The sequence below is a fragment of the Rissa tridactyla genome, chromosome 6, assembly GCF_028500815.1.
Source record: "Rissa tridactyla isolate bRisTri1 chromosome 6, bRisTri1.patW.cur.20221130, whole genome shotgun sequence".
Lineage (NCBI taxonomy): Eukaryota > Metazoa > Chordata > Aves > Charadriiformes > Laridae > Rissa > Rissa tridactyla.
In genome coordinates, this window is record NC_071471.1 from 50814935 (window position 1) to 50835765 (window position 20831).

A 20831-nucleotide genomic window follows, 5' to 3' on the forward strand; every position below is an offset into this window, starting at 1 on the left:
CGCCCAGTACTCCTATTTAGTCAAGTCACTGGGAGGACATTCTTTGCATGGGCCGCAGTGGAACTGTGTTCTAGTCAACACCAAAACCAACATCAGTGCTCCTGTCATCTGTGATGTGTGATTTGTGGGCAGCTTAGGGCAACCTGTTTAGGTAGGTTTGGTTTTATTTACCCATTTTATGGTTTGTGCTCCTCATGACAGAGAAAGTTCAAGAAGAGATTGACCGGGTAGTAGGACGATCACGAAAACCTTGCGTGGCTGACCGGACCCAGATGCCCTACACAGATGCGGTGGTCCATGAAATCCAGCGCTTCATCTCCCTCGTCCCCCTGAGTGTCCCTCGCGCTGTGACCAAAGACCTCTGCTTCAGAGAGTATGTCATTCCCAAGGTTAGTGGGCAAGGTCCCTCAAGTTCAGCAGCACTTTTGCTCTTAGGCTGGCAGTTACAAGCCAGAAGCTAGACGTGCAGTGGCCTGACCTAGTATCACCCAGCCCTTCAGGAAGGTGTTATCCTCAGGCTCCTGTAGCTCACTTGCAGCCCCTTGCTGCCACTCCGTGGGCCAAGACTGGAACAGTAGCTCTGCCCAACACCTTTGCTCACTTGCTCCGCAGCTTTATCCATCTGCAGAAACACGGTGGTTCACAAAAAAACCAGAGCAGTGACTCCTCACACAAAAGGCAGCAAAGCCATGGAACTGCTCACCACCCTCCAGGAGAGCCTGTGCACATGCTTGCAAGCAAAGTCAGTTGGTGGTTATTGAGCACAGAAAACCCCAGAGCCACAAAGTGCTGAAGACTACGTTTGCAATCAAGGGAACGAGCAAAACCTCTTTGCCTGTTTTTACACACTTCTTGAGGCAGTCACTGCTGGCCATTGCCAGAGGCAGGCTGATGGGCTACAGCAACCCATGGCCTGGCCTGTCGCAGCAGCGCTCGTTGCTCTTCTGGCTGACTGTGTACAGCAGGGGAACAGCAGCACACAGGCTGTTGGCATTTTAATTTTCAGCTGTCTGTGTAAAATCAAAAGGCAGGACCCAGGGACCTGCTCAGCTTCTAGCAGATGGCTCTTGTGTCATCACTGTCGGATTACTTATCTCACACCCCCGCCAATGGCTGGTCAGGAAGAGGGAAGGAAGAGGACTGTGGCAGAAGAAATTTGTCAGGAGAGGGGAAAGCAACCTTTTGCTTTTCGGGGCTCACAGAAAAGAAGGAACATCTACAAGTTCATTATGGTGAAACACTGAGAAAGAGGAAGAATTAGGTGGGGTGTCCCCAGACGACTAGAGCAAAGTGAGGATAAATGGTCTGAAAGTGAGAGGGAGCATTCAGGAAGATCAGCCAACAATTGTCCCTGCTGTCCCATCTAGCAGGGTCTCCCTAAAGCTGCCTGCCCAAAGGCAAGGTCCCCAAAAGGAAACCAAAGGCACTAGTAGGACTGTGCCGGGATGCTCAGTCTTAACTTGGCAGGCAGTCGGATTAAGTGACCTAACTCACCTCCCCTTCACATTCTGCTCTTCTCCTTGTGTTATCTCAGGGCACCACAATCTTTCCTGTCCTCACTTCTGTCCTCCACGACAGTAAAGAGTTTCCAAACCCAAATGAGTTCAACCCTGGACACTTCTTGAACGACAACGGCACCTTTAGGAAGAGCGAGTTCTTCATGCCCTTCTCAGCAGGTAAAGCACTGGCTTTCTCTCTCTTCCTCTCCCTGTCGCCGTCGTCCTCCTCCTCTGGGGACCATTCTGCCTTTCCCTATAACACACACAATCCCTCTTCCCAGCGTGGTCCCACCGGTGCTTCCATAGGGCTCACTGCTCTCTGGATAACCCCTCCCTGCTGCTCCATTCCCCAGCTGCACCTCCCATCGTGTTCAGGCCTGGAGGCTTCTCAAACCTCCTACTGGGAGTTGCCGATGTAATGATGTGAATGGGATCTATTGACACTTTCTAAAAAACCTGTCATCTTCCGACACAACCACCGAAGTCATCCTTAACCATCCTCTCTTTCCGTGGTAGTTGCACTTTTCCCAGCACCTCTTACGTACCTCTCGGGCTACACGCAACCACTCACCTACCAATAGCCCCTACCCTCTGTTTTCTCATCTGTGCTTCATGTGCCCTTACTCTCTCTCACCTTGCCCTCTGTGACGTCCCCTCTATGCTCAAGACTTCTTCTGCTCTTGTTCTTCCTTCACACACCCAACCAAACTGCCAACGGTGGGCGTCCATCTTTCTCCAACAAACTATTCTCTTGCAAACGTCCTTAGTAATCCCGACAGTCGTCTCACTGCTGGAGCTGTATCTGGTAAATAAAGCTGCCTAACATACCTGCTTAGTACGAACTCTTGTCTACTTGGCAACACCTGTCGAGCACTATTTGCTGTTTTCACTTCCAGGGAAGCGAGTATGCCCCGGAGAGAGCCTGGCACGCATGGAGATATTCCTACTCATGGCCATCATCTTGCAGAACTTTACCTTGAAGCCTGTCGTTGACCCCCAGGAACTCAGCATAACCCCAACACTGAGTGGGACAACCAACGTACCTCCTGCCTACCAGCTCTGTGCTGTCCCCCGCTAAAAAGCACAGAAACTCTTTCCACGGTATCCTGAGCCTGGCTACTCCTTTTACATCTCCCTTACTTAAACCAATGGCAGAAGCATTGGCACACCTCCCTAAGGCTTCCAGGAAGACAGCCCAAACACAGGTGCACAGAGTAGGCACCTTCAAAGCCTCCTGGAACTGCTCTACCACATCCCAGGGAGGCCCTGGGTAACACTGCAGCCTGTTGCACTGATGCTCTCTCCGTGGGCTCCTTGAGCGCAGTGGCTGCATCAAATAGCTGATTTTCTCACACACACAGCTCCCATGGCTGCCCACGACCTGCTTCTCCTGCAGCATGTGTCCCACCAAGAGCAGCATGCTTTGCAGATGGTTAGCAACCACCAGAGAGTTAGAACACTCTCCCCTCAGTTCAGAGGCTGAAGCTCCAGCTGCCTTCACCCCCTCAATGGGACCTCTGGCTGGTCCAGGGCGCTCCTCTCATTTCTCAGGCACTCTACAGTCCAGCCTTTCCACAAGCTGGGAGCACCTGCCCTATGGCTCCTCTCTGTCCTTCTCCTACCATCTCCCCCAGGCCTTCTGTTGTCCTCGAGGACAGCCCTGCCTGTCACTGCGGCCACGCAGGACCCCCACGCGAATCAAGATAGGGCTGCTGAGGAGATCGTTTCTGTGGAGGGTGTCTCCTGCCTGAATCACACTCCCGTCCCACCTCCCAGCTGAAATGCCAAGGTACAGAGGAGAGAACAGTGTGAGTGAGAGGCCATGGTGGGTAAGGAACAGCTGAGAATGACGGGAAGTTGCCATCACAGGGGGTAAGTTCTGCAGCTGGAGTTGTATTCTCTTCCCACTTTTCTTGGGCATATCACTTCATCTCCCCTATGGTCTGGACTCCTTCTGCTAAATGAAAAGAGTGCATCCCTGTCTTTGCAGGCTGTTGGGAGAAGCTCAGGCACCTGAGCCATGGGGACTGCAAACAACTCTCTGGCTGCCCTTTTCTACCATCAGAATCACTGCGAGGATTTAGATGATATTTATTAAAATGAATGAACTTAAGTTTAGGAGGACAGCAAAACCAACTCTCCCAGAGACCTTGGGTATTCCAGGGGAATCTCATTTAGCTTCTGCATCTCAGAGGCGTCATTGCAAACGAGTTCTTCCCCTCTCCAAAGTCTCTTTTGTCCTGTCCTCCGTAGAATTTCATGTACGCACAAAGAGAAAACTCTCTTCTTCATAAACTGCAACCGCGTGACCCCTGGTGTCCAGGAAAAGGATCGTGTCTGTTATCTCTAGTCCCAGCCCCTACTCGGTGCTTTTCCTTCAGTGACAGGGTGGATGGTTTTCATAAATGGATTCCACCACAGGTGGCTCTCCTCTGGGCTTATTTGTCCTCGCGGGCTTTGCTTGTGTTTGGATGTCTGGTTTGCAGTGCTTGTCTTGATCTTCATTTACGTAGGTATTTCTTGTCCCCTGCATCATGATCATATAAAAGTCCTAGAGGTAAAACATAATTTCTGTGATGGTAGTCACAAGGTACTCGGAGACCTTGTGAGTACTGCAGAGAATACAATATGCAGCATTTTCCACCTCTCTTTGGAAACATTTGGTGGTATTTTGAGTAAAATATCATATTTGCTCACATCCCAGGTTCATCCCTCTTTCTCCCTCCATTTTTGCCCACGCAGGATGCAGCTTTAATGCCTGTGTACTCTAAAACAATGGCAAACCATTGCTGGCCTCTCATCTAGGATTGCCTCAAATGGACAGAGGTGCAACCAGAAAGAGCAGTCACGTAGGATCGCCAGGCAAGCACAGGGAGAGACCTTACCATGAGCTCTTGTATTAGTTTTGTGTGGCAAGGTGTTGGTAGCAGGGGGGCTATAGGGGTGGCTCCTGTGAGAAGCTGCTAGAAGCTTCCCCTACATCCAATAGAGCCAATGCCAGCTGGCTCCAAGATGGACCCGCCAGTAGCCAAGGTCGAGCCCATCAGTGACGGTGGTAGCACCTCTGGGATAACATATTTAAGAAGGGGGAAAAAAACAGCCCAGCAACTGCAGCTGGAGAGAGGAGTGAGAATATGTGAGAGAAACAGCTCTGCAGATGCCAAGGTCAGTGAAGGAGGAGGGGAGGAGGTGCTCCAGGCGCTGTAGCAGGGATTCCTCTGCAGCCCGTGGTGAAGACCATGGTGAGGCAGGCTGTCGCCCTTGCAGACCATGAAGGTTCATGGTGGAGCAGATATCCACCTGCGGCCCGTGGAAGACCCCACGCTGGAGCAGGCGGATGCCCAAAGGAGGCTGTGACCCTGTGGGAAAGCCCACGCTAGAGCAGGCGCCTGGCAGGAGCTGTGGCCCCATGGGGAGAGGAGCCCATGCTGGAGCAGGTTTGCTGGCAGGACTTGTGACCATGTCGGGGACCCACACTGGAACAGTGTTCCTGAAGGACTGCACCCCGTAGAAGGGACCCATGCTTGGAAGGGACCCCATGCTAGAGCCAGGGAAGAGTGTGAGGAGTCCTCCCCGTGAGGAGAGAGGGGCGACAGAGACAACATGGGATGAACTGACCACAACCCCCATTCCCCATCCCCCTGTGTTGCGCGGGGAGAGTAGGTAGAGAATTTGGGCATAAAGTTAAGCCTGGGAAGAAAGGAGGGGTGGGGGGAAGGTGCTTTAAGATTTGGATTTGTTTCTCATTATCCTACTCTGATTTGAATGGTAATAAATTTAACCAATTTCCCCAAGGTGAGTCTGTTTTGCCTGTGATGGTAATTGGTGAACGATCTTTACCTCAACCCATGAGTCTTTTGTTATACTTTCTCTCCCCTGTCCAGTGCAGAGGAGGAGTGATAGAGCAGCTTTGCTGGGCCCCTGGTGTCCAGCCAGGGTCAACCCACCACAGCTCTGTAGGGCTACCCTTGAAGCCAGTCCTGCATTTAGGAACGCACTCAGCAGCACCGGTACACACCAATACTGCTCTACCAGGGAAGTAAGGAATCCCAGTTCACGGCTCCTCCAGGAGGAGGCATGCTTACCTGTGTTACCAAAATACCAAGGCTTCACCCTGTCCCTAGGGTCATAGCAGCAGCCTCGCTCTTCACAGTCTCCCTGGCTGATAGGCAAGGAGGCACACAGCAGCCGGTCTTGGCTGAGGACAGCAGAACAGACACCACTGCTTGGAGCATCCAGGGCTGGAAGAAACAGCAGGAGTTTGCAGCTAAGGCACAAGGAGCAGGGGGGTAAAGACACAGAGGACACTGCTGGCAGATGTCTTGGTGACTCTGCATGCAAATCGAGGGAAGTTAGACTCAAGTGAGGGTGAAACACACAGCCTGGAGCTGGCACGGAAGCCTGCTTAGAAGGGACCTGCATTCCCTGGAACAGAGACTCCCCCTGAAGCCACGCACAAGAGACTAGACTGTATGGGATCTGTCAAGATAAAGTATTCTGGATCAACTCTGGTAGTTTGGAAAAATCATTGTACCCAGTCTCCAGCTCAGTCCCTGAACTTGCAGGGATCGATGCAGTCAGAACATGTCTAGGAGACATAAGGAACATTCACCTGCTGACCCTGCAGAGGAGGCACAAGCCCTCAGCAAGTTGGTGGCTCTTCTGTCTGAAACCCTTCTCCAGGGAGTCTTCTGCACAGCAGTAAGTCCCTCTGCCCAGCCCCAGACCGACTAGGAACAGACATCCAAAAGGAAGGGCACTCATCACCACAAGATACAAGCGGGACTTCCTAATGAGCTGTCAGTCTTACCAGGAAGGTCCACAGGGCACCTGAACAGCTTCTCTTCATGAAGAACCTTTTGTCCAGCATCGTCTGTTCCTTCAAGCCCAACCAGCATGAGGTAATTGCCATCCTAGGGGAGAGCCACACCAGTCAGGGCAGCCAGAGCAGCAGTAGCCACAGTCCCAGCAGAACCCCTAAGGTCACTCACCCATTCAAAGACATAACAGCCAGTATAGGAGACCAATACTTTCCTGGAGCCATCTGGAGTCCCAGATACCAAGAGCCCACACTCAGAGTCATTCTGCAGAACGTGTGCCTCCCCCTCGGTATCTAGGGAAAGAGGAGACAGCAGCAGAGGTTTCAGCATCCCACGTTGAAGACGGGGTCCGCTACAATCCTACCCTTCTGTAGGAAAAAAGGCCCTAGCCAGTATCAGGGTCTGGGCCAGCAGGGGTGTGTGAGGGAAGAGCCAAGACCCAGCAGCCAAGACCATCTAGATCTAGGCACAGCACGCCACCAAAGCCCGTGACTGCTAGGTCATACAAACAGCCCCCTGGTTACACAAGATGCACTGAAGCCGTTAGACAACACTTCACATCAAAACCTGCCCCTTTCTCCTCATTCCAGGCATACACCTGCACTGTGCCAAAATACAGCAGTAAGAAAGCCTCTTGACACCACCCTCACTTACCCCAAGTAGTCAGCACAAAGGAAGCATTCCCTTCCCAGCCTGGAGGTAAGGTGAACTGCAGGCTTTCTTGGCCACAAACCAGCAGGGTGGGATCAGAAAAAACACTACCCTGAGCCCCCACAACCCAAACAAGGGGACCAAGAAAGCCCCAGAAGAGCACAGCTCCAAATGCAGCCCTAGACTGCCCTGCAACACCCATCCTGCTCTCTTGCTAAGGACCATAAAGCAGCTGCTCTTAGCCTAGCCTTTTAAATTGCAGAGCCAGCTGGGACCAGAAATTCCCAAAGTGTCCAGGTGGACCCAGCCCAGCAGTTTAACACCTTCCATTGCTCTCACCTGGCTCTGAACCCAGCGCAATCTGCTTGCACCCTTTGAAGGTGTGCAAGCAGGAGCTGCGCTTATGTCAAGAGACGAGCCTGCATTCATATCACTAAGCTGAGAGGAACTCCTCTGTGCAATTTACTGTCCAGCCCCAGGAGGGTCTTCAAACCCTTTTTTCTCACCCCGAGTTCTTCCCGCTGCTGGCCCATGCAGGAGATCCACCAGCTTTTCCCCATGTACCCTACTGCTGCTCTAATTGCTCATTACATGGCATGAGTGCAAGAAGCTGCGTGACAACGCTCTTTTGCTCTTTTAAAGGAGCCGCCGCTTCAAATGCCGGACATGGGGGTGCCAACATAGAAGCACAGAAATAGCCCTCCACATGAAATCTGTGGAAAACTATGGCGCTCGGGCAGGCTTTGCACACCTAAAAGGAGGTGATTCCCCTTAAACGGTCCTGGCTGTGGACTACAGCCCCGTTTGCAGTCCAGGGCTGTTCCGGGCATGGCTGCTAGGTGGCAGGACCATGTGCTCTGTGGGACGCCCACCCCCAAAGGCTGGCCAAGTGGGCTGACAGGATGGGCCTGAGACACAGGTAAGGGGAGCCTCTGTAATCCCAGAGAAAGCCTCTGCCTGCCAGCACCCATCGCCTGCCTGTACCTGCAGCGTGTCTCACGTAGAGCCTTCTCTCTCCCTCGCCACACATCAGGCTACAGCACCCACACTGAGTAAAAGCCTTATTTCCATATGGGAAGGCCATCTTTCCATACAGATGTTTCTGTATTCATGCAATGGAGGCGTGGATGTCTTCACGCTGCTGCAGGGGTGGCACGCACATAGTTGGTGCGTGCATTTTTGTGCCCTGCTTTTAGCAGCAGCAGCGCTGGCATAGCCTGTGCCGCCGTGTTCTTTTGTAATCTGCTTATTTCTTTGGGACTAGATCATCCCTAGATCGTCTAATCTTGACCCTTAATAACGCACTGCCGTTGGTAGCCACCCACACTCCTGCTCTCAGCAGACCCTCCGGACGGCTGCCCAGCCCCACGCAGCAGGCAGCGTGCCCACCCCTCCAGCCAGCCCTCAGCAGCAGGCATGGGTCGTAGCTGAGTCCAAGGGAGGTGTTTCCTTTGCTCTTCCACCTTAGCCCACAGCCCATCGCTCCTCTACAGCAGCACAGGATGCCGTGATCCCAGCCGGCCAGCCGGGTGAAGAACGTCACTGTGCCTGCCCTGCGCGCTGCTTCTTTCATGTACCAGCCAGGAGAGCTGTTCCACAAAGTACAAGACCTTTTCCGCTGCTCTGCCCGGCAGAGACTGAAGCAAATGGATCTCGACAGGCTGCCTGCGTGGCTGCTGTTTGAGCCGCGCTCACGAACCAAATGGGCTTGTCCCAGCGCCTGCCTGGGCACCGGGCAGCCACAGTGGAGAGGAACCTGGGGAAAACATTTGGACTTTGGCAGGGAGGGAGGCTTCATCTCTGTAGAAGCTTGTGCCAGGACAGCTTGCCCAAATCTCACAGCCACCGCGTGACTGCTGAATGCGTCACTTCACTGCATTATCTGCTGATAAATGGGTAAAAAATAACAAATAAATGAAGCACTTTGGAGCTATAGAGATAGCTTTCATTACACTTCAACCCACCAATACTTTGTTTATGCTCATAGGAAAAATTATCTACAGGTACGTGAAGAATAACTCTCTGTGAAACAACACTGGGAACGCTGTAGATCCCCCAGGCAATACCTGTGCTGAGAACGGTTTCAGGTAAGTGCCCTTTCCTAATTTCGACGTGCAGACGCTTGACAGCTGTGTTGGAGGACGTGGAGATGGGAGGTGATGAAAATGAGCCTGAAATTCACGGAAACGAGATGCTTTGTTCAGAAGAAGTTGGGATAGGCAGCGGAAAGCAGCTTGGCTGAGAGGAAACAGGCAGGTCTCTCTTCCTCGCAAATCTCTTTCTCATCCATTTAATAGTTCTCACGCAGTACAGTGACCCAGCTGTAAGCACCAATTTAGCTAGCACTCAAGACCACCACAAACAGGACGATGCAGAAGATGAAGGTAGGGCAGGCAAAAAATCTCTGTAGGCCACTAGCCTGAAGCTGACCCCAGCAAGCTAAAATCTTCCTGGGATATCCATCAGGAGAATCCTCTCCTCCTAACAATTTTGAGCCTGGAGACTGGGACAGACATAGCGGCAGTGTAGGAGTAGCCCTGGCTGTAGAAAGCTCTCTAGAGCTTCTGTGGAAAGAAAAGTAAGTATTAAGCACCACCACAAAGAAGTGCTGGAAAGAGGCGTAGAAAACGCCCTGCGCATTGTGGGAGTGCCTCTGACGAGATCGCTGTGTCTGGCTTGTACTGTGCACCATATGTGGCACAAACTGGCAGTGCATGGAGGAGAGACTCGGTCAAAACAATCCTCCACAGAAGGTGAACAGTATTTGCCGACAGCAGGGACATCCACACCAAGCTTCCCGGGGATGAGGGGTGCTGGCAGCACAGTGGGCAGGAGAGGCATTTTGCAGTGCCACCTTCTGAATCAAGGTCCAAAAAGAGAAGGCTCAGGCAGTAAGCCTTCTACACAACCATGGCAGTTTTCCTTCAAGCTTGTGCTTTAGTTTAGAAAAAAAGAGAAAAAGCTACAACGCTGGCAGCCTTTTCTTTGACTATCCCCAATATGTGCCTCCAATTAACTTAAAACCAAAGCTCCTGGTGAAGATGGAGAGGAGGGCATTTCAGCCTGGCCTTCCTGGACTTTCACGTGAACGGAGAGGACAGACCAGTCCTGCCTACTCTTAGCATCTGCAAACAGAAGTGAGTACTCGGAAAACCCTGGAATACTACTGTGACATGAAAAGGTCTGTGTTTTCCCACAGGGACAGGTCTGAGTGACTAGTCTTATGTGTTTTCCTCCCTTGTAAACCCCCAGTGTGTCTGCCAGGGCGGTGGGAATATCTGGAATATAATGATTTTATTCTGACAAAAATGAGAAAGCTTGAAAGTATTCCCAGTTCCAGGGCTCTTGCCCAAAGTGTGTCTCAAACTGTGAGGTAGAGCTAGGAAGTAAGCCCTCGTCCCCAGGATCAATGGCACTTTACAGGGAAGGTGGCAAGGCAATGAACTCAGGCAGCAGAGAGACCTCCTGTAGCCATGTAAACTCCCATGAACTCCGCTTTCACCCAGAGCGACATGAACTCCCATGAACTGCCCTGGCAACATCTGAGCCGATGCAGAGGAGTTCACGTCAGCGGATAAGCAACTAGCCCAAACTTGTTGGCAATTCAGTTTTTCCACCAAAGTATCAAGTACAGGTCTTTAAGAAGTGAAATGACATTTAAAAAGAACAGCTAGCAAATTATTGCACCAATGCAAGAGAGCAAGGATGACGTAAGAACTTACGGGGAAGCTGCAGAAACTTTTGCAAAACTTCGCTAGCTCCTCTGAGTGAAGGGGAAACTCACGCTAACACGCTGCGGCACAGCAAACCCAGCACACTCCAACCAAGCACCTGGTTCACCCAGGCCCCTCGCTGATTCCCACCAAGTCCCATGTCCCCTATCCTCGCAACACCTTCCGCTCAGTGGGATGAGTCCTGTCTGCCTGCAGAAGTGTCGCAGCTCAGGAAAGACAGAGGGATATGGCCAGACTGAGCGAGCTGAGCACAGGCAGTGCCACAGCCCTGAGGGTCCTTTCTACCCGCCGTTGCCACTGCTGTTGGGACCTCGCAGGTACACAGCCCCAGAGTGGGCAGGAAGCCTCCCCAGCTCTTTTTGAAGCCCTTGCAACACACCAGACATGCTCTGCAGTCTCCCAGAGCACCTCTGGCCCTTCCAGGGGAGCAGTTCCTCATGTTGGAGTCAGACAACAACTGAACAGGGAACTCGTACGTGCCAGCTTCTAGCAGTAGCTTGGGTGCGCTGCTTGGGTCATTGCCAAGTGCAAGGAGTAGTGGCCAGGTTGCACTGACCTATACCCAGCCTCTCACAAGCGCACCTCTGGCTCAGCTTGGGAAGCCATTGCCCAGAGACCCTCTGGCATTGCCCAGAGACCCTCTCAAGAGACCCATCTCAAGATTTCTCTCTTCTCTACCTGCTTCTCTCACCCTTTCCTCTAGGAGACCTCAAAGAGGTCAGAGTCCCAAGGTCTAGTCCCCTTTTCTTATGTCTTTTTCTTATCTCTCCTGGCAAATCCTTTCTCATCTATTGTGATGTCTGGAGACCTTTCTGCCCTTGCCAGACGGATATTTTATACTTTCCCCTCCTGTGAGGCCAGACATCTCTAGGGAGAGAGACCGAGGCAATTGCTGTGCATTGAGGAGAACACGTCAGTATGTTCTTTGGCACATCACACGCAGTGCGAACTCCACTGATAATGTCAGGAAGACTTCAGGAACAAGCAAGGATGGCTCACCCCACTGAGAGCTTGTACGATTAATACCAAAGAACAGAAAATGCAAATAGCACTGAAGTACTTCCGAGATACTCTCGTGACAGTGAATTTCCAGGAGCGCCTGAGTCGAAGAGTGTGCCCCTAGTATGATCTCTTTAATAATAAACTTTAGATGAAACAAAACAAGTTTTATGAACACATTGTAAATTTCTTAACCTCAGTTGGCCTCTGCAATTGTTTGAGATAAGGTGTGTCTTTGATGGCCAATTAACACTGAGAGAAGTCCTAGTTTCATAACACAGGGCAGTCAAACAAATGATTGACTACTAATATTGACTGACTCAGCCACGTTATCCAAAACCTGCTGTTGAGGTAACATAGCTAGCATAGCCCTTCGGTATATAGACTCGGGCTCCGGCAGCCAGAGTCACTCCCTCCTGAGCCACAGAAGCAAATGGAGCTCCTGGGAGCAGCCACTGTTGTCCTCCTGGTTTGCATTGCTTGCCTGCTCTCCATCACAGCATGGAGAGGGAGGTCTGGAAAGGGGAAGATGCCTCCGGGACCAGCTCCCCTTCCCATCCTAGGTAACTTGCTGCAGGTGAAACCAGAGGACTTGGCCACAACCCTCCAGAAGGTGAGGCCACTTTCTTCTTCTCTCTTACTTTCTTCTGTGGGCAAGAAGTGTGTGGGACCTGTGCGTGGGGACAGTCTGTGACCATAGCTTGATAAGCAGCTATCCCAGAGGAGCAGAAAAGCCATGAGGATCTCAGCTGCTCCCCCGCACTGCTGTTGTCATTGTTGCACAGGGCCTGATAGCTGGGAACCCTCCACACCTATATTTATCAGGAGAGGACGAAAACTTGACGTTGCTGGTCTGTGAGGCTGCACTGCCTGCCGTGGGATGCAGCAGCAAGGCCACTTTTCAACTCCTCCTCCCGCTCTGCTCCATGGCCATCTTCTGTCTTGCATTTTGACAGCTCAGTGAAGAGTATGGACCAGTGTTCACAGTGCACCTGGGCTCTGACCCAGTGGTGGTGCTGCACGGACATGATGTGGTGAAAGAAGCCTTGGTTGATCGCGCGGACGAGTTTGCTGCCAGAGGACGCATGCCAATAGGAGACAAGGCGAACAAAGGATTAGGTATGTTTGCTGAGTGAGCTCCTTCTGAGGAGAAGGCAAGGGCTGAGCATTCATTTGGCAGATCAGGGCTGGAATGTACCATGCAGGAGGGAGGACTCTGGGGAGTGGGTGGGTCCTACCTGGAGAAGGGAAGGCAGAGTGGGCTGTAATTGCTGCCTTTCATCACCCAAAGCGGGTAGTAGAGAAATGGAGTCAGATTGATCTCAGTGATGTGCAGTGAAAGGGCAAGCGGCAACAGCCCCCAGCTGCAGCGAGGGGAATTATGTGCAGATACGAGCAATGAATTGTTCACAAGGAGGTTGGGCATGTGGTGGAGAAGGCCAAAAGCAGGCAGGTGGACTACAGTACCTCCATAGAGTGTCTCCAAACCACAGTACTCTATGACACTACCGTGACAGTGCTCTCCCAGGGACAGGATTCGCTCTCACTGTGAGCCTCTGTTCATCTCACGCTCAGCACACCCAAGCCAGGTCTTTGCTCTTCCTTCTTCCTCTGCAGGGATTATTTTTAGCAACAACCAGGAGTGGTTACAAGTCCGTCGGTTTGCTCTCAGCACTCTGCGCAACTTTGGAATGGGGAAGAGGAGCATTGAAGAGAGGATCCAGGAGGAATCTGAGCACTTGCTAGAAGAGATCAACAAAACAAAGGGTATGCTACAGTTTCAATATGGCTTATGTTTGCAAGAAAAAAGACTGTATTAAGGGAGACCCATGTCTTTAGCATAGAATAGAATTAGCACGTGCTTTGTCCATGCACCAGCTGCCCCTCATTACAGAGCAGTAAATAATTCCGTGATCACATACTGTTCTTTTTGGGGACCCTTCTGTGTCGTTCAGAGACTCTGTTCTGGTATTTCCACTAACAACCAGAGCCCAGGTTACCCACAGTAGCCATGAGTAGCCATAGTTGGTTTTCTTTATGGTTTGTAACTTTTCTGAAATCCCAGGAACGCCTTTTGACCCAACCTTCACGCTGAGCTGTGCTGTCTCCAACATCATATGCTCCATTGTCTTTGGGAGACGATATGACTATAAAGACAAGAAGTTCCTGGCCCTGATGAATAACATGAACAACATCTTTGAGATGATGAACTCCTACTGGGGACAGGTACAATCCAGTAGGCATTTTAGTGTGTCAGCATTCTCCTAGGGGAGCAGGGAGCCTTCCTCCCAGTGAAGTCCCATCTCAGTTTTCTAAGTAGGACCCCGTCAGTGCTCTGCTGCACAGGAGGGAATTCATTCAAGAGCAAGACGCACCCTCACCAATGGAGAGATGAGGGTGCTTCCCCCTAGTCCTGACACCCTTCTTCTCCGCCTAAGGTTCCTACCACTAAGCAAGCCCCTGCTGCCCTGTCAGACTGCCCAGCCTCACCGCCCTTCTGCTTGTCTCAGTTGAGAGGGTTGTGAACTTCCTAGGCTTTTTGGTAATATCAAAGGATGGGGCAATGGTCATGCTAGGGACCCTCCTGTTTCTTTCTTTCCAGCTCTACCAGATGTTCTCAAATATCCTGGATTACTTGCCTGGCCCACACAACAAAATATTCACAGAATTTGATGCTTTAAAAGCCTTTGTGGCAGAGGAGGTGAAGATACACCAAGCCACCCTAGATCCCAGCTCCCCTCAGGATTTCATTGATTGCTTCCTCACCAAAATGCAGGAGGTAAGGAGACAGCGTACAGCCCCAGCTCATCCCCAACACACCTACACTGAGCCCCTTCCCTCTCCTAAGTAACACAGACATTGGGACGATCCCTTCCCAGGCAGCTAGGCTGTGCAGTGGGAAGGCACCAGCAATACCCCAGATATTGCCTGTGCTAGAGCTTATAGCTCTGGGTCTGCACACTCACCAGCCCCTACCTGCACCGCTCTGGCGTTGAGCTTACTGCACAAAGATAGCATTGCAATGTCCCAGGTGGCTGCTGCAGCTTAGCAGAGAAATGCAAGAGCTCTAGGTGAGAAAGAAGGCCTGGGATGACACAAGAAAGGGCCACTTTTCTCAGCCCAGCCAGAGAAACAGCCCAGCCTTTTCCCTAGGAGAAAGAGCACCCCAATTCCAGTTTCCACATGAAGAACCTGATAACCAGCACCTTCGACTTGTTCATTGGCGGGACTGAGACAATTAGCACGACTGTAAGATATGGGCTTCTGCTTCTTCTCAAATACCCGAAGATACAAGGTACCAGTCTGTGATCTCTTCCTCTCTAGCTGTTCCCCTGGGCTGGGCACGCGTCTAGCACCACATCCTTCTCCCAACTTTTCTCCTCTCTCTCGCACATTTTACCCAAATGGGCAAAGTCCTTGCACTGTCATTCCCCAGGGTAGGCATTAGAAACCCCTCAGCTTCACTGGCATCATCATCAGCTGCACTCCCTTCACAGCCAAGGACTTGACTGTGTGTCTTTACCGCCCAGTACTCCTATTTAGTCAAGTCACTGGGAGGACATTCTTTGCATGGGCCGCAGTGGAACTGTGTTCTAGTCAACACCAAAACCAACATCAGTGCTCCTGTCATCTGTGATGTGTGATTTGTGGGCAGCTTAGGGCAACCTGTTTAGGTAGGTTTGGTTTTATTTACCCATTTTATGGTTTGTGCTCCTCATGACAGAGAAAGTTCAAGAAGAGATTGACCGGGTAGTAGGACGATCACGAAAACCTTGCGTGGCTGACCGGACCCAGATGCCCTACACAGATGCGGTGGTCCATGAAATCCAGCGCTTCATCTCCCTCGTCCCCCTGAGTGTCCCTCGCGCTGTGACCAAAGACCTCTGCTTCAGAGAGTATGTCATTCCCAAGGTTAGTGGGCAAGGTCCCTCAAGTTCAGCAGCACTTTTGCTCTTAGGCTGGCAGTTACAAGCCAGAAGCTAGACGTGCAGTGGCCTGACCTAGTATCACCCAGCCCTTCAGGAAGGTGTTATCCTCAGGCTCCTGTAGCTCACTTGCAGCCCCTTGCTGCCACTCCGTGGGCCAAGACTGGAACAGTAGCTCTGCCCAACACCTTTGCTCACTTGCTCCGCAGCTTTATCCATCTGCAGAAACACGGTGGTTCACAAAAAAACCAGAGCAGTGACTCCTCACACAAAAGGCAGCAAAGCCATGGAACTGCTCACCACCCTCCAGGAGAGCCTGTGCACATGCTTGCAAGCAAAGTCAGTTGGTGGTTATTGAGCACAGAAAACCCCAGAGCCACAAAGTGCTGAAGACTACGTTTGCAATCAAGGGAACGAGCAAAACCTCTTTGCCTGTTTTTACACACTTCTTGAGGCAGTCACTGCTGGCCATTGCCAGAGGCAGGCTGATGGGCTACAGCAACCCATGGCCTGGCCTGTCGCAGCAGCGCTCGTTGCTCTTCTGGCTGACTGTGTACAGCAGGGGAACAGCAGCACACAGGCTGTTGGCATTTTAATTTTCAGCTGTCTGTGTAAAATCAAAAGGCAGGACCCAGGGACCTGCTCAGCTTCTAGCAGATGGCTCTTGTGTCATCACTGTCGGATTACTTATCTCACACCCCCGCCAATGGCTGGTCAGGAAGAGGGAAGGAAGAGGACTGCGGCAGAAGAAATTTGTCAGGAGAGGGGAAAGCAACCTTTTGCTTTTCGGGGCTCACAGAAAAGAAGGAACATCTACAAGTTCATTATGGTGAAACACTGAGAAAGAGGAAGAATTAGGTGGGGTGTCCCCAGACGACTAGAGCAAAGTGAGGATAAATGGTCTGAAAGTGAGAGGGAGCATTCAGGAAGATCAGCCAACAATTGTCCCTGCTGTCCCATCTAGCAGGGTCTCCCTAAAGCTGCCTGCCCAAAGGCAAGGTCCCCAAAAGGAAACCAAAGGCACTAGTAGGACTGTGCTGGGATGCTCAGTCTTAACTTGGCAGGCAGTCGGATTAAGTGACCTAACTCACCTCCCCTTCACATTCTGCTCTTCTCCTTGTGTTATCTCAGGGCACCACAATCTTTCCTGTCCTCACTTCTGTCCTCCACGACAGTAAAGAGTTTCCAAACCCAAATGAGTTCAACCCTGGACACTTCTTGAACGACAACGGCACCTTTAGGAAGAGCGAGTTCTTCATGCCCTTCTCAGCAGGTAAAGCACTGGCTTTCTCTCTCTTCCTCTCCCTGTCGCCGTCGTCCTCCTCCTCTGGGGACCATTCTGCCTTTCCCTATAACACACACAATCCCTCTTCCCAGCGTGGTCCCACCGGTGCTTCCATAGGGCTCACTGCTCTCTGGATAACCCCTCCCTGCTGCTCCATTCCCCAGCTGCACCTCCCATCGTGTTCAGGCCTGGAGGCTTCTCAAACCTCCTACTGGGAGTTGCCGATGTAATGATGTGAATGGGATCTATTGACACTTTCTAAAAAACCTGTCATCTTCCGACACAACCACCGAAGTCATCCTTAACCATCCTCTCTTTCCGTGGTAGTTGCACTTTTCCCAGCACCTCTTACGTACCTCTCGGGCTACACGCAACCACTCACCTACCAATAGCCCCTACCCTCTGTTTTCTCATCTGTGCTTCATGTGCCCTTACTCTCTCTCACCTTGCCCTCTGTGACGTCCCCTCTATGCTCAAGACTTCTTCTGCTCTTGTTCTTCCTTCACACACCCAACCAAACTGCCAACGGTGGGCGTCCATCTTTCTCCAACAAACTATTCTCTTGCAAACGTCCTTAGTAATCCCGACAGTCGTCTCACTGCTGGAGCTGTATCTGGTAAATAAAGCTGCCTAACATACCTGCTTAGTACGAACTCTTGTCTACTTGGCAACACCTGTCGAGCACTATTTGCTGTTTTCACTTCCAGGGAAGCGAGTATGCCCCGGAGAGAGCCTGGCACGCATGGAGATATTCCTACTCATGGCCATCATCTTGCAGAACTTTACCTTGAAGCCTGTCGTTGACCCCCAGGAACTCAGCATAACCCCAACACTGAGTGGGACAACCAACGTACCTCCTGCCTACCAGCTCTGTGCTGTCCCCCGCTAAAAAGCACAGAAACTCTTTCCACGGTATCCTGAGCCTGGCTACTCCTTTTACATCTCCCTTACTAAAACCAATGGCAGAAGCATTGGCACACCTCCCTAAGGCTTCCAGGAAGACAGCCCAAACACAGGTGCACAGAGTAGGCACCTTCAAAGCCTCCTGGAACTGCTCTACCACATCCCAGGGAGGCCCTGGGTAACACTGCAGCCTGTTGCACTGATGCTCTCTCCGTGGGCTCCTTGAGCGCAGTGGCTGCATCAAATAGCTGATTTTCTCACACACACAGCTCCCATGGCTGCCCACGACCTGCTTCTCCTGCAGCATGTGTCCCACCAAGAGCAGCATGCTTTGCAGATGGTTAGCAACCACCAGAGAGTTAGAACACTCTCCCCTCAGTTCAGAGGCTGAAGCTCCAGCTGCCTTCACCCCCTCAATGGGACCTCTGGCTGGTCCAGGGCGCTCCTCTCATTTCTCAGGCACTCTACAGTCCAGCCTTTCCACAAGCTGGGAGCACCTGCCCTATGGCTCCTCTCTGTCCTTCTCCTACCATCTCCCCCAGGCCTTCTGTTGTCCTCGAGGACAGCCCTGCCTGTCACTGCGGCCACGCAGGACCCCCACGCGAATCAAGATAGGGCTGCTGAGGAGATCGTTTCTGTGGAGGGTGTCTCCTGCCTGAATCACACTCCCGTCCCACCTCCCAGCTGAAATGCCAAGGTACAGAGGAGAGAACAGTGTGAGTGAGAGGCCATGGTGGGTAAGGAACAGCTGAGAATGACGGGAAGTTGCCATCACAGGGGGTAAGTTCTGCAGCTGGAGTTGTATTCTCTTCCCACTTTTCTTGGGCATATCACTTCATCTCCCCTATGGTCTGGACTCCTTCTGCTAAATGAAAAGAGTGCATCCCTGTCTTTGCAGGCTGTTGGGAGAAGCTCAGGCACCTGAGCCATGGGGACTGCAAACAACTCTCTGGCTGCCCTTTTCTACCATCAGAATCACTGCGAGGATTTAGATGATATTTATTAAAATGAATGAACTTAAGTTTAGGAGGACAGCAAAACCAACTCTCCCAGAGACCTTGGGTATTCCAGGGGAATCTCATTTAGCTTCTGCATCTCAGAGGCGTCATTGCAAACGAGTTCTTCCCCTCTCCAAAGTCTCTTTTGTCCTGTCCTCCGTAGAATTTCATGTACGCACAAAGAGAAAACTCTCTTCTTCATAAACTGCAACCGCGTGACCCCTGGTGTCCAGGAAAAGGATCGTGTCTGTTATCTCTAGTCCCAGCCCCTACTCGGTGCTTTTCCTTCAGTGACAGGGTGGATGGTTTTCATAAATGGATTCCACCACAGGTGGCTCTCCTCTGGGCTTATTTGTCCTCGCGGGCTTTGCTTGTGTTTGGATGTCTGGTTTGCAGTGCTTGTCTTGATCTTCATTTACGTAGGTATTTCTTGTCCCCTGCATCATGATCATATAAAAGTCCTAGAGGTAAAACATAATTTCTGTGATGGTAGTCACAAGGTACTCGGAGACCTTGTGAGTACTGCAGAGAATACAATATGCAGCATTTTCCACCTCTCTTTGGAAACATTTGGTGGTATTTTGAGTAAAATATCATATTTGCTCACATCCCAGGTTCATCCCTCTTTCTCCCTCCATTTTTGCCCACGCAGGATGCAGCTTTAATGCCTGTGTACTCTAAAACAATGGCAAACCATTGCTGGCCTCTCATCTAGGATTGCCTCAAATGGACAGAGGTGCAACCAGAAAGAGCAGTCACGTAGGATCGCCAGGCAAGCACAGGGAGAGACCTTACCATGAGCTCTTGTATTAGTTTTGTGTGGCAAGGTGTTGGTAGCAGGGGGGCTATAGGGGTGGCTCCTGTGAGAAGCTGCTAGAAGCTTCCCCTACATCCAATAGAGCCAATGCCAGCTGGCTCCAAGATGGACCCGCCAGTAGCCAAGGTCGAGCCCATCAGTGACGGTGGTAGCACCTCTGGGATAACATATTTAAGAAGGGGGAAAAAAACAGCCCAGCAACTGCAGCTGGAGAGAGGAGTGAGAATATGTGAGAGAAACAGCTCTGCAGATGCCAAGGTCAGTGAAGGAGGAGGGGAGGAGGTGCTCCAGGCGCTGTAGCAGGGATTCCCCTGCAGCCCGTGGTGAAGACCATGGTGAGGCAGGCTGTCGCCCTTGCAGACCATGAAGGTTCATGGTGGAGCAGATATCCACCTGCGGCCCGTGGAAGACCCCACGCTGGAGCAGGCGGATGCCCAAAGGAGGCTGTGACCCTGTGGGAAAGCCCACGCTAGAGCAGGCGCCTGGCAGGAGCTGTGGCCCCATGGGGAGAGGAGCCCATGCTGGAGCAGGTTTGCTGGCAGGACTTGTGACCATGTCGGGGACCCACACTGGAACAGTGTTCCTGAAGGACTGCACCCCGTAGAAGGGACCCATGCTTGGAAGGGACCCCATGCTAGAGCCAGGGAAGAGTGTGAGGAGTCCTCCCCGTGAGGAGAGAGGGGCGACAGAGACAACATGGGATGAACTGACCACAACCCCCATTCCCCATCCCCCTGTGTTGCGCGGGGAGAGTAGGTAGAGAATTTGGGCATAAAGTTAAGCCTGGGAAGAAAGGAGGGGTGGGGGGAAGGTGCTTTAAGATTTGGATTTGTTTCTCATTATCCTACTCTGATTTGAATGGTAATAAATTTAACCAATTTCCCCAAGGTGAGTCTGTTTTGCCTGTGATGGTAATTGGTGAACGATCTTTACCTCAACCCATGAGTCTTTTGTTATACTTTCTCTCCCCTGTCCAGTGCAGAGGAGGAGTGATAGAGCAGCTTTGCTGGGCCCCTGGTGTCCAGCCAGGGTCAACCCACCACAGCTCTGTAGGGCTACCCTTGAAGCCAGTCCTGCATTTAGGAACGCACTCAGCAGCACCGGTACACACCAATACTGCTCTACCAGGGAAGTAAGGAATCCCAGTTCACGGCTCCTCCAGGAGGAGGCATGCTTACCTGTGTTACCAAAATACCAAG

At 51.7% G+C, this 20831-nt stretch overlaps 4 protein-coding genes across 4 annotated transcripts in view; 2 read left to right on the forward strand and 2 right to left on the reverse strand.

Moving 5' to 3' along the window:
• LOC128911029 (cytochrome P450 2C8-like) overlaps positions 1 to 2577 on the forward strand; it is a 5571-nt gene extending 2994 nt beyond the window's left edge. The window contains exons 7-9 of the mRNA XM_054205251.1: positions 202 to 389; positions 1535 to 1676; positions 2396 to 2577. Of these exons, the coding sequence (XP_054061226.1) occupies positions 202 to 389; positions 1535 to 1676; positions 2396 to 2577 (512 nt within the window). The remainder of the gene's footprint in view (positions 1 to 201; positions 390 to 1534; positions 1677 to 2395) is intronic.
• Positions 1 to 4150, reverse strand: part of ZP4 (zona pellucida glycoprotein 4) — a 17621-nt gene extending 13471 nt beyond the window's left edge. The window contains exon 1 of the mRNA XM_054205465.1: positions 3649 to 4150. Within this exon, the coding sequence (XP_054061440.1) occupies positions 3649 to 3673 (25 nt within the window). The 5' untranslated portion in view covers positions 3674 to 4150. The remainder of the gene's footprint in view (positions 1 to 3648) is intronic.
• LOC128911134 (zona pellucida sperm-binding protein 4-like) lies at positions 4001 to 19376 on the reverse strand. Its single transcript, XM_054205466.1, has 5 exons — positions 18875 to 19376; positions 6491 to 6612; positions 6310 to 6412; positions 5585 to 5740; positions 4001 to 4050 (listed from the first exon to the last, which is right to left on the reverse strand). Exons 1-5 carry the CDS (start codon positions 18897 to 18899, stop codon positions 4001 to 4003), a joined length of 456 nt encoding a protein of 151 aa, XP_054061441.1. The 5' UTR covers positions 18900 to 19376.
• On the forward strand, positions 12115 to 17807 carry LOC128911515 (cytochrome P450 2C9-like). Its single transcript, XM_054206519.1, has 9 exons — positions 12115 to 12316; positions 12660 to 12822; positions 13321 to 13470; positions 13769 to 13929; positions 14306 to 14482; positions 14857 to 14998; positions 15428 to 15615; positions 16761 to 16902; positions 17622 to 17807. Exons 1-9 carry the CDS (start codon positions 12137 to 12139, stop codon positions 17801 to 17803), a joined length of 1485 nt encoding a protein of 494 aa, XP_054062494.1. The 5' UTR covers positions 12115 to 12136; the 3' UTR covers positions 17804 to 17807.
• Positions 19377 to 20831: the final 1455 nt, after the last annotated feature.

Excerpts from the sequence above, each read along its gene's own strand:
- LOC128911515 (XM_054206519.1), top strand. The coding sequence starts at position 12,137 with ATGGAGCTCCTGGGAGCAGCCACTGTTGTCCTCCTGGTTTGCATTGCT. Across the intron at positions 12,823-13,320 it reads CAAGGCGAACAAAGGATTAG|GGATTATTTTTAGCAACAAC; the intron begins GTATGTTTGCTG and ends CTTCCTCTGCAG. Across the intron at positions 13,930-14,305 it reads TGAACTCCTACTGGGGACAG|CTCTACCAGATGTTCTCAAA; the intron begins GTACAATCCAGT and ends CTTTCTTTCCAG.
- LOC128911134 (XM_054205466.1), bottom strand. The coding sequence starts at position 18,899 with ATGAGATTCCCCTGGAATACCCAAG. Across the intron at positions 6,613-18,874 it reads ATTCCCCTGGAATACCCAAG|ATACCGAGGGGGAGGCACAC; the intron begins GTCTCTGGGAGA and ends CTCTTTCCCTAG. Across the intron at positions 5,741-6,309 it reads GTGCCCTGTGGACCTTCCTG|CCCTGGATGCTCCAAGCAGT; the intron begins GTAAGACTGACA and ends TGTTTCTTCCAG.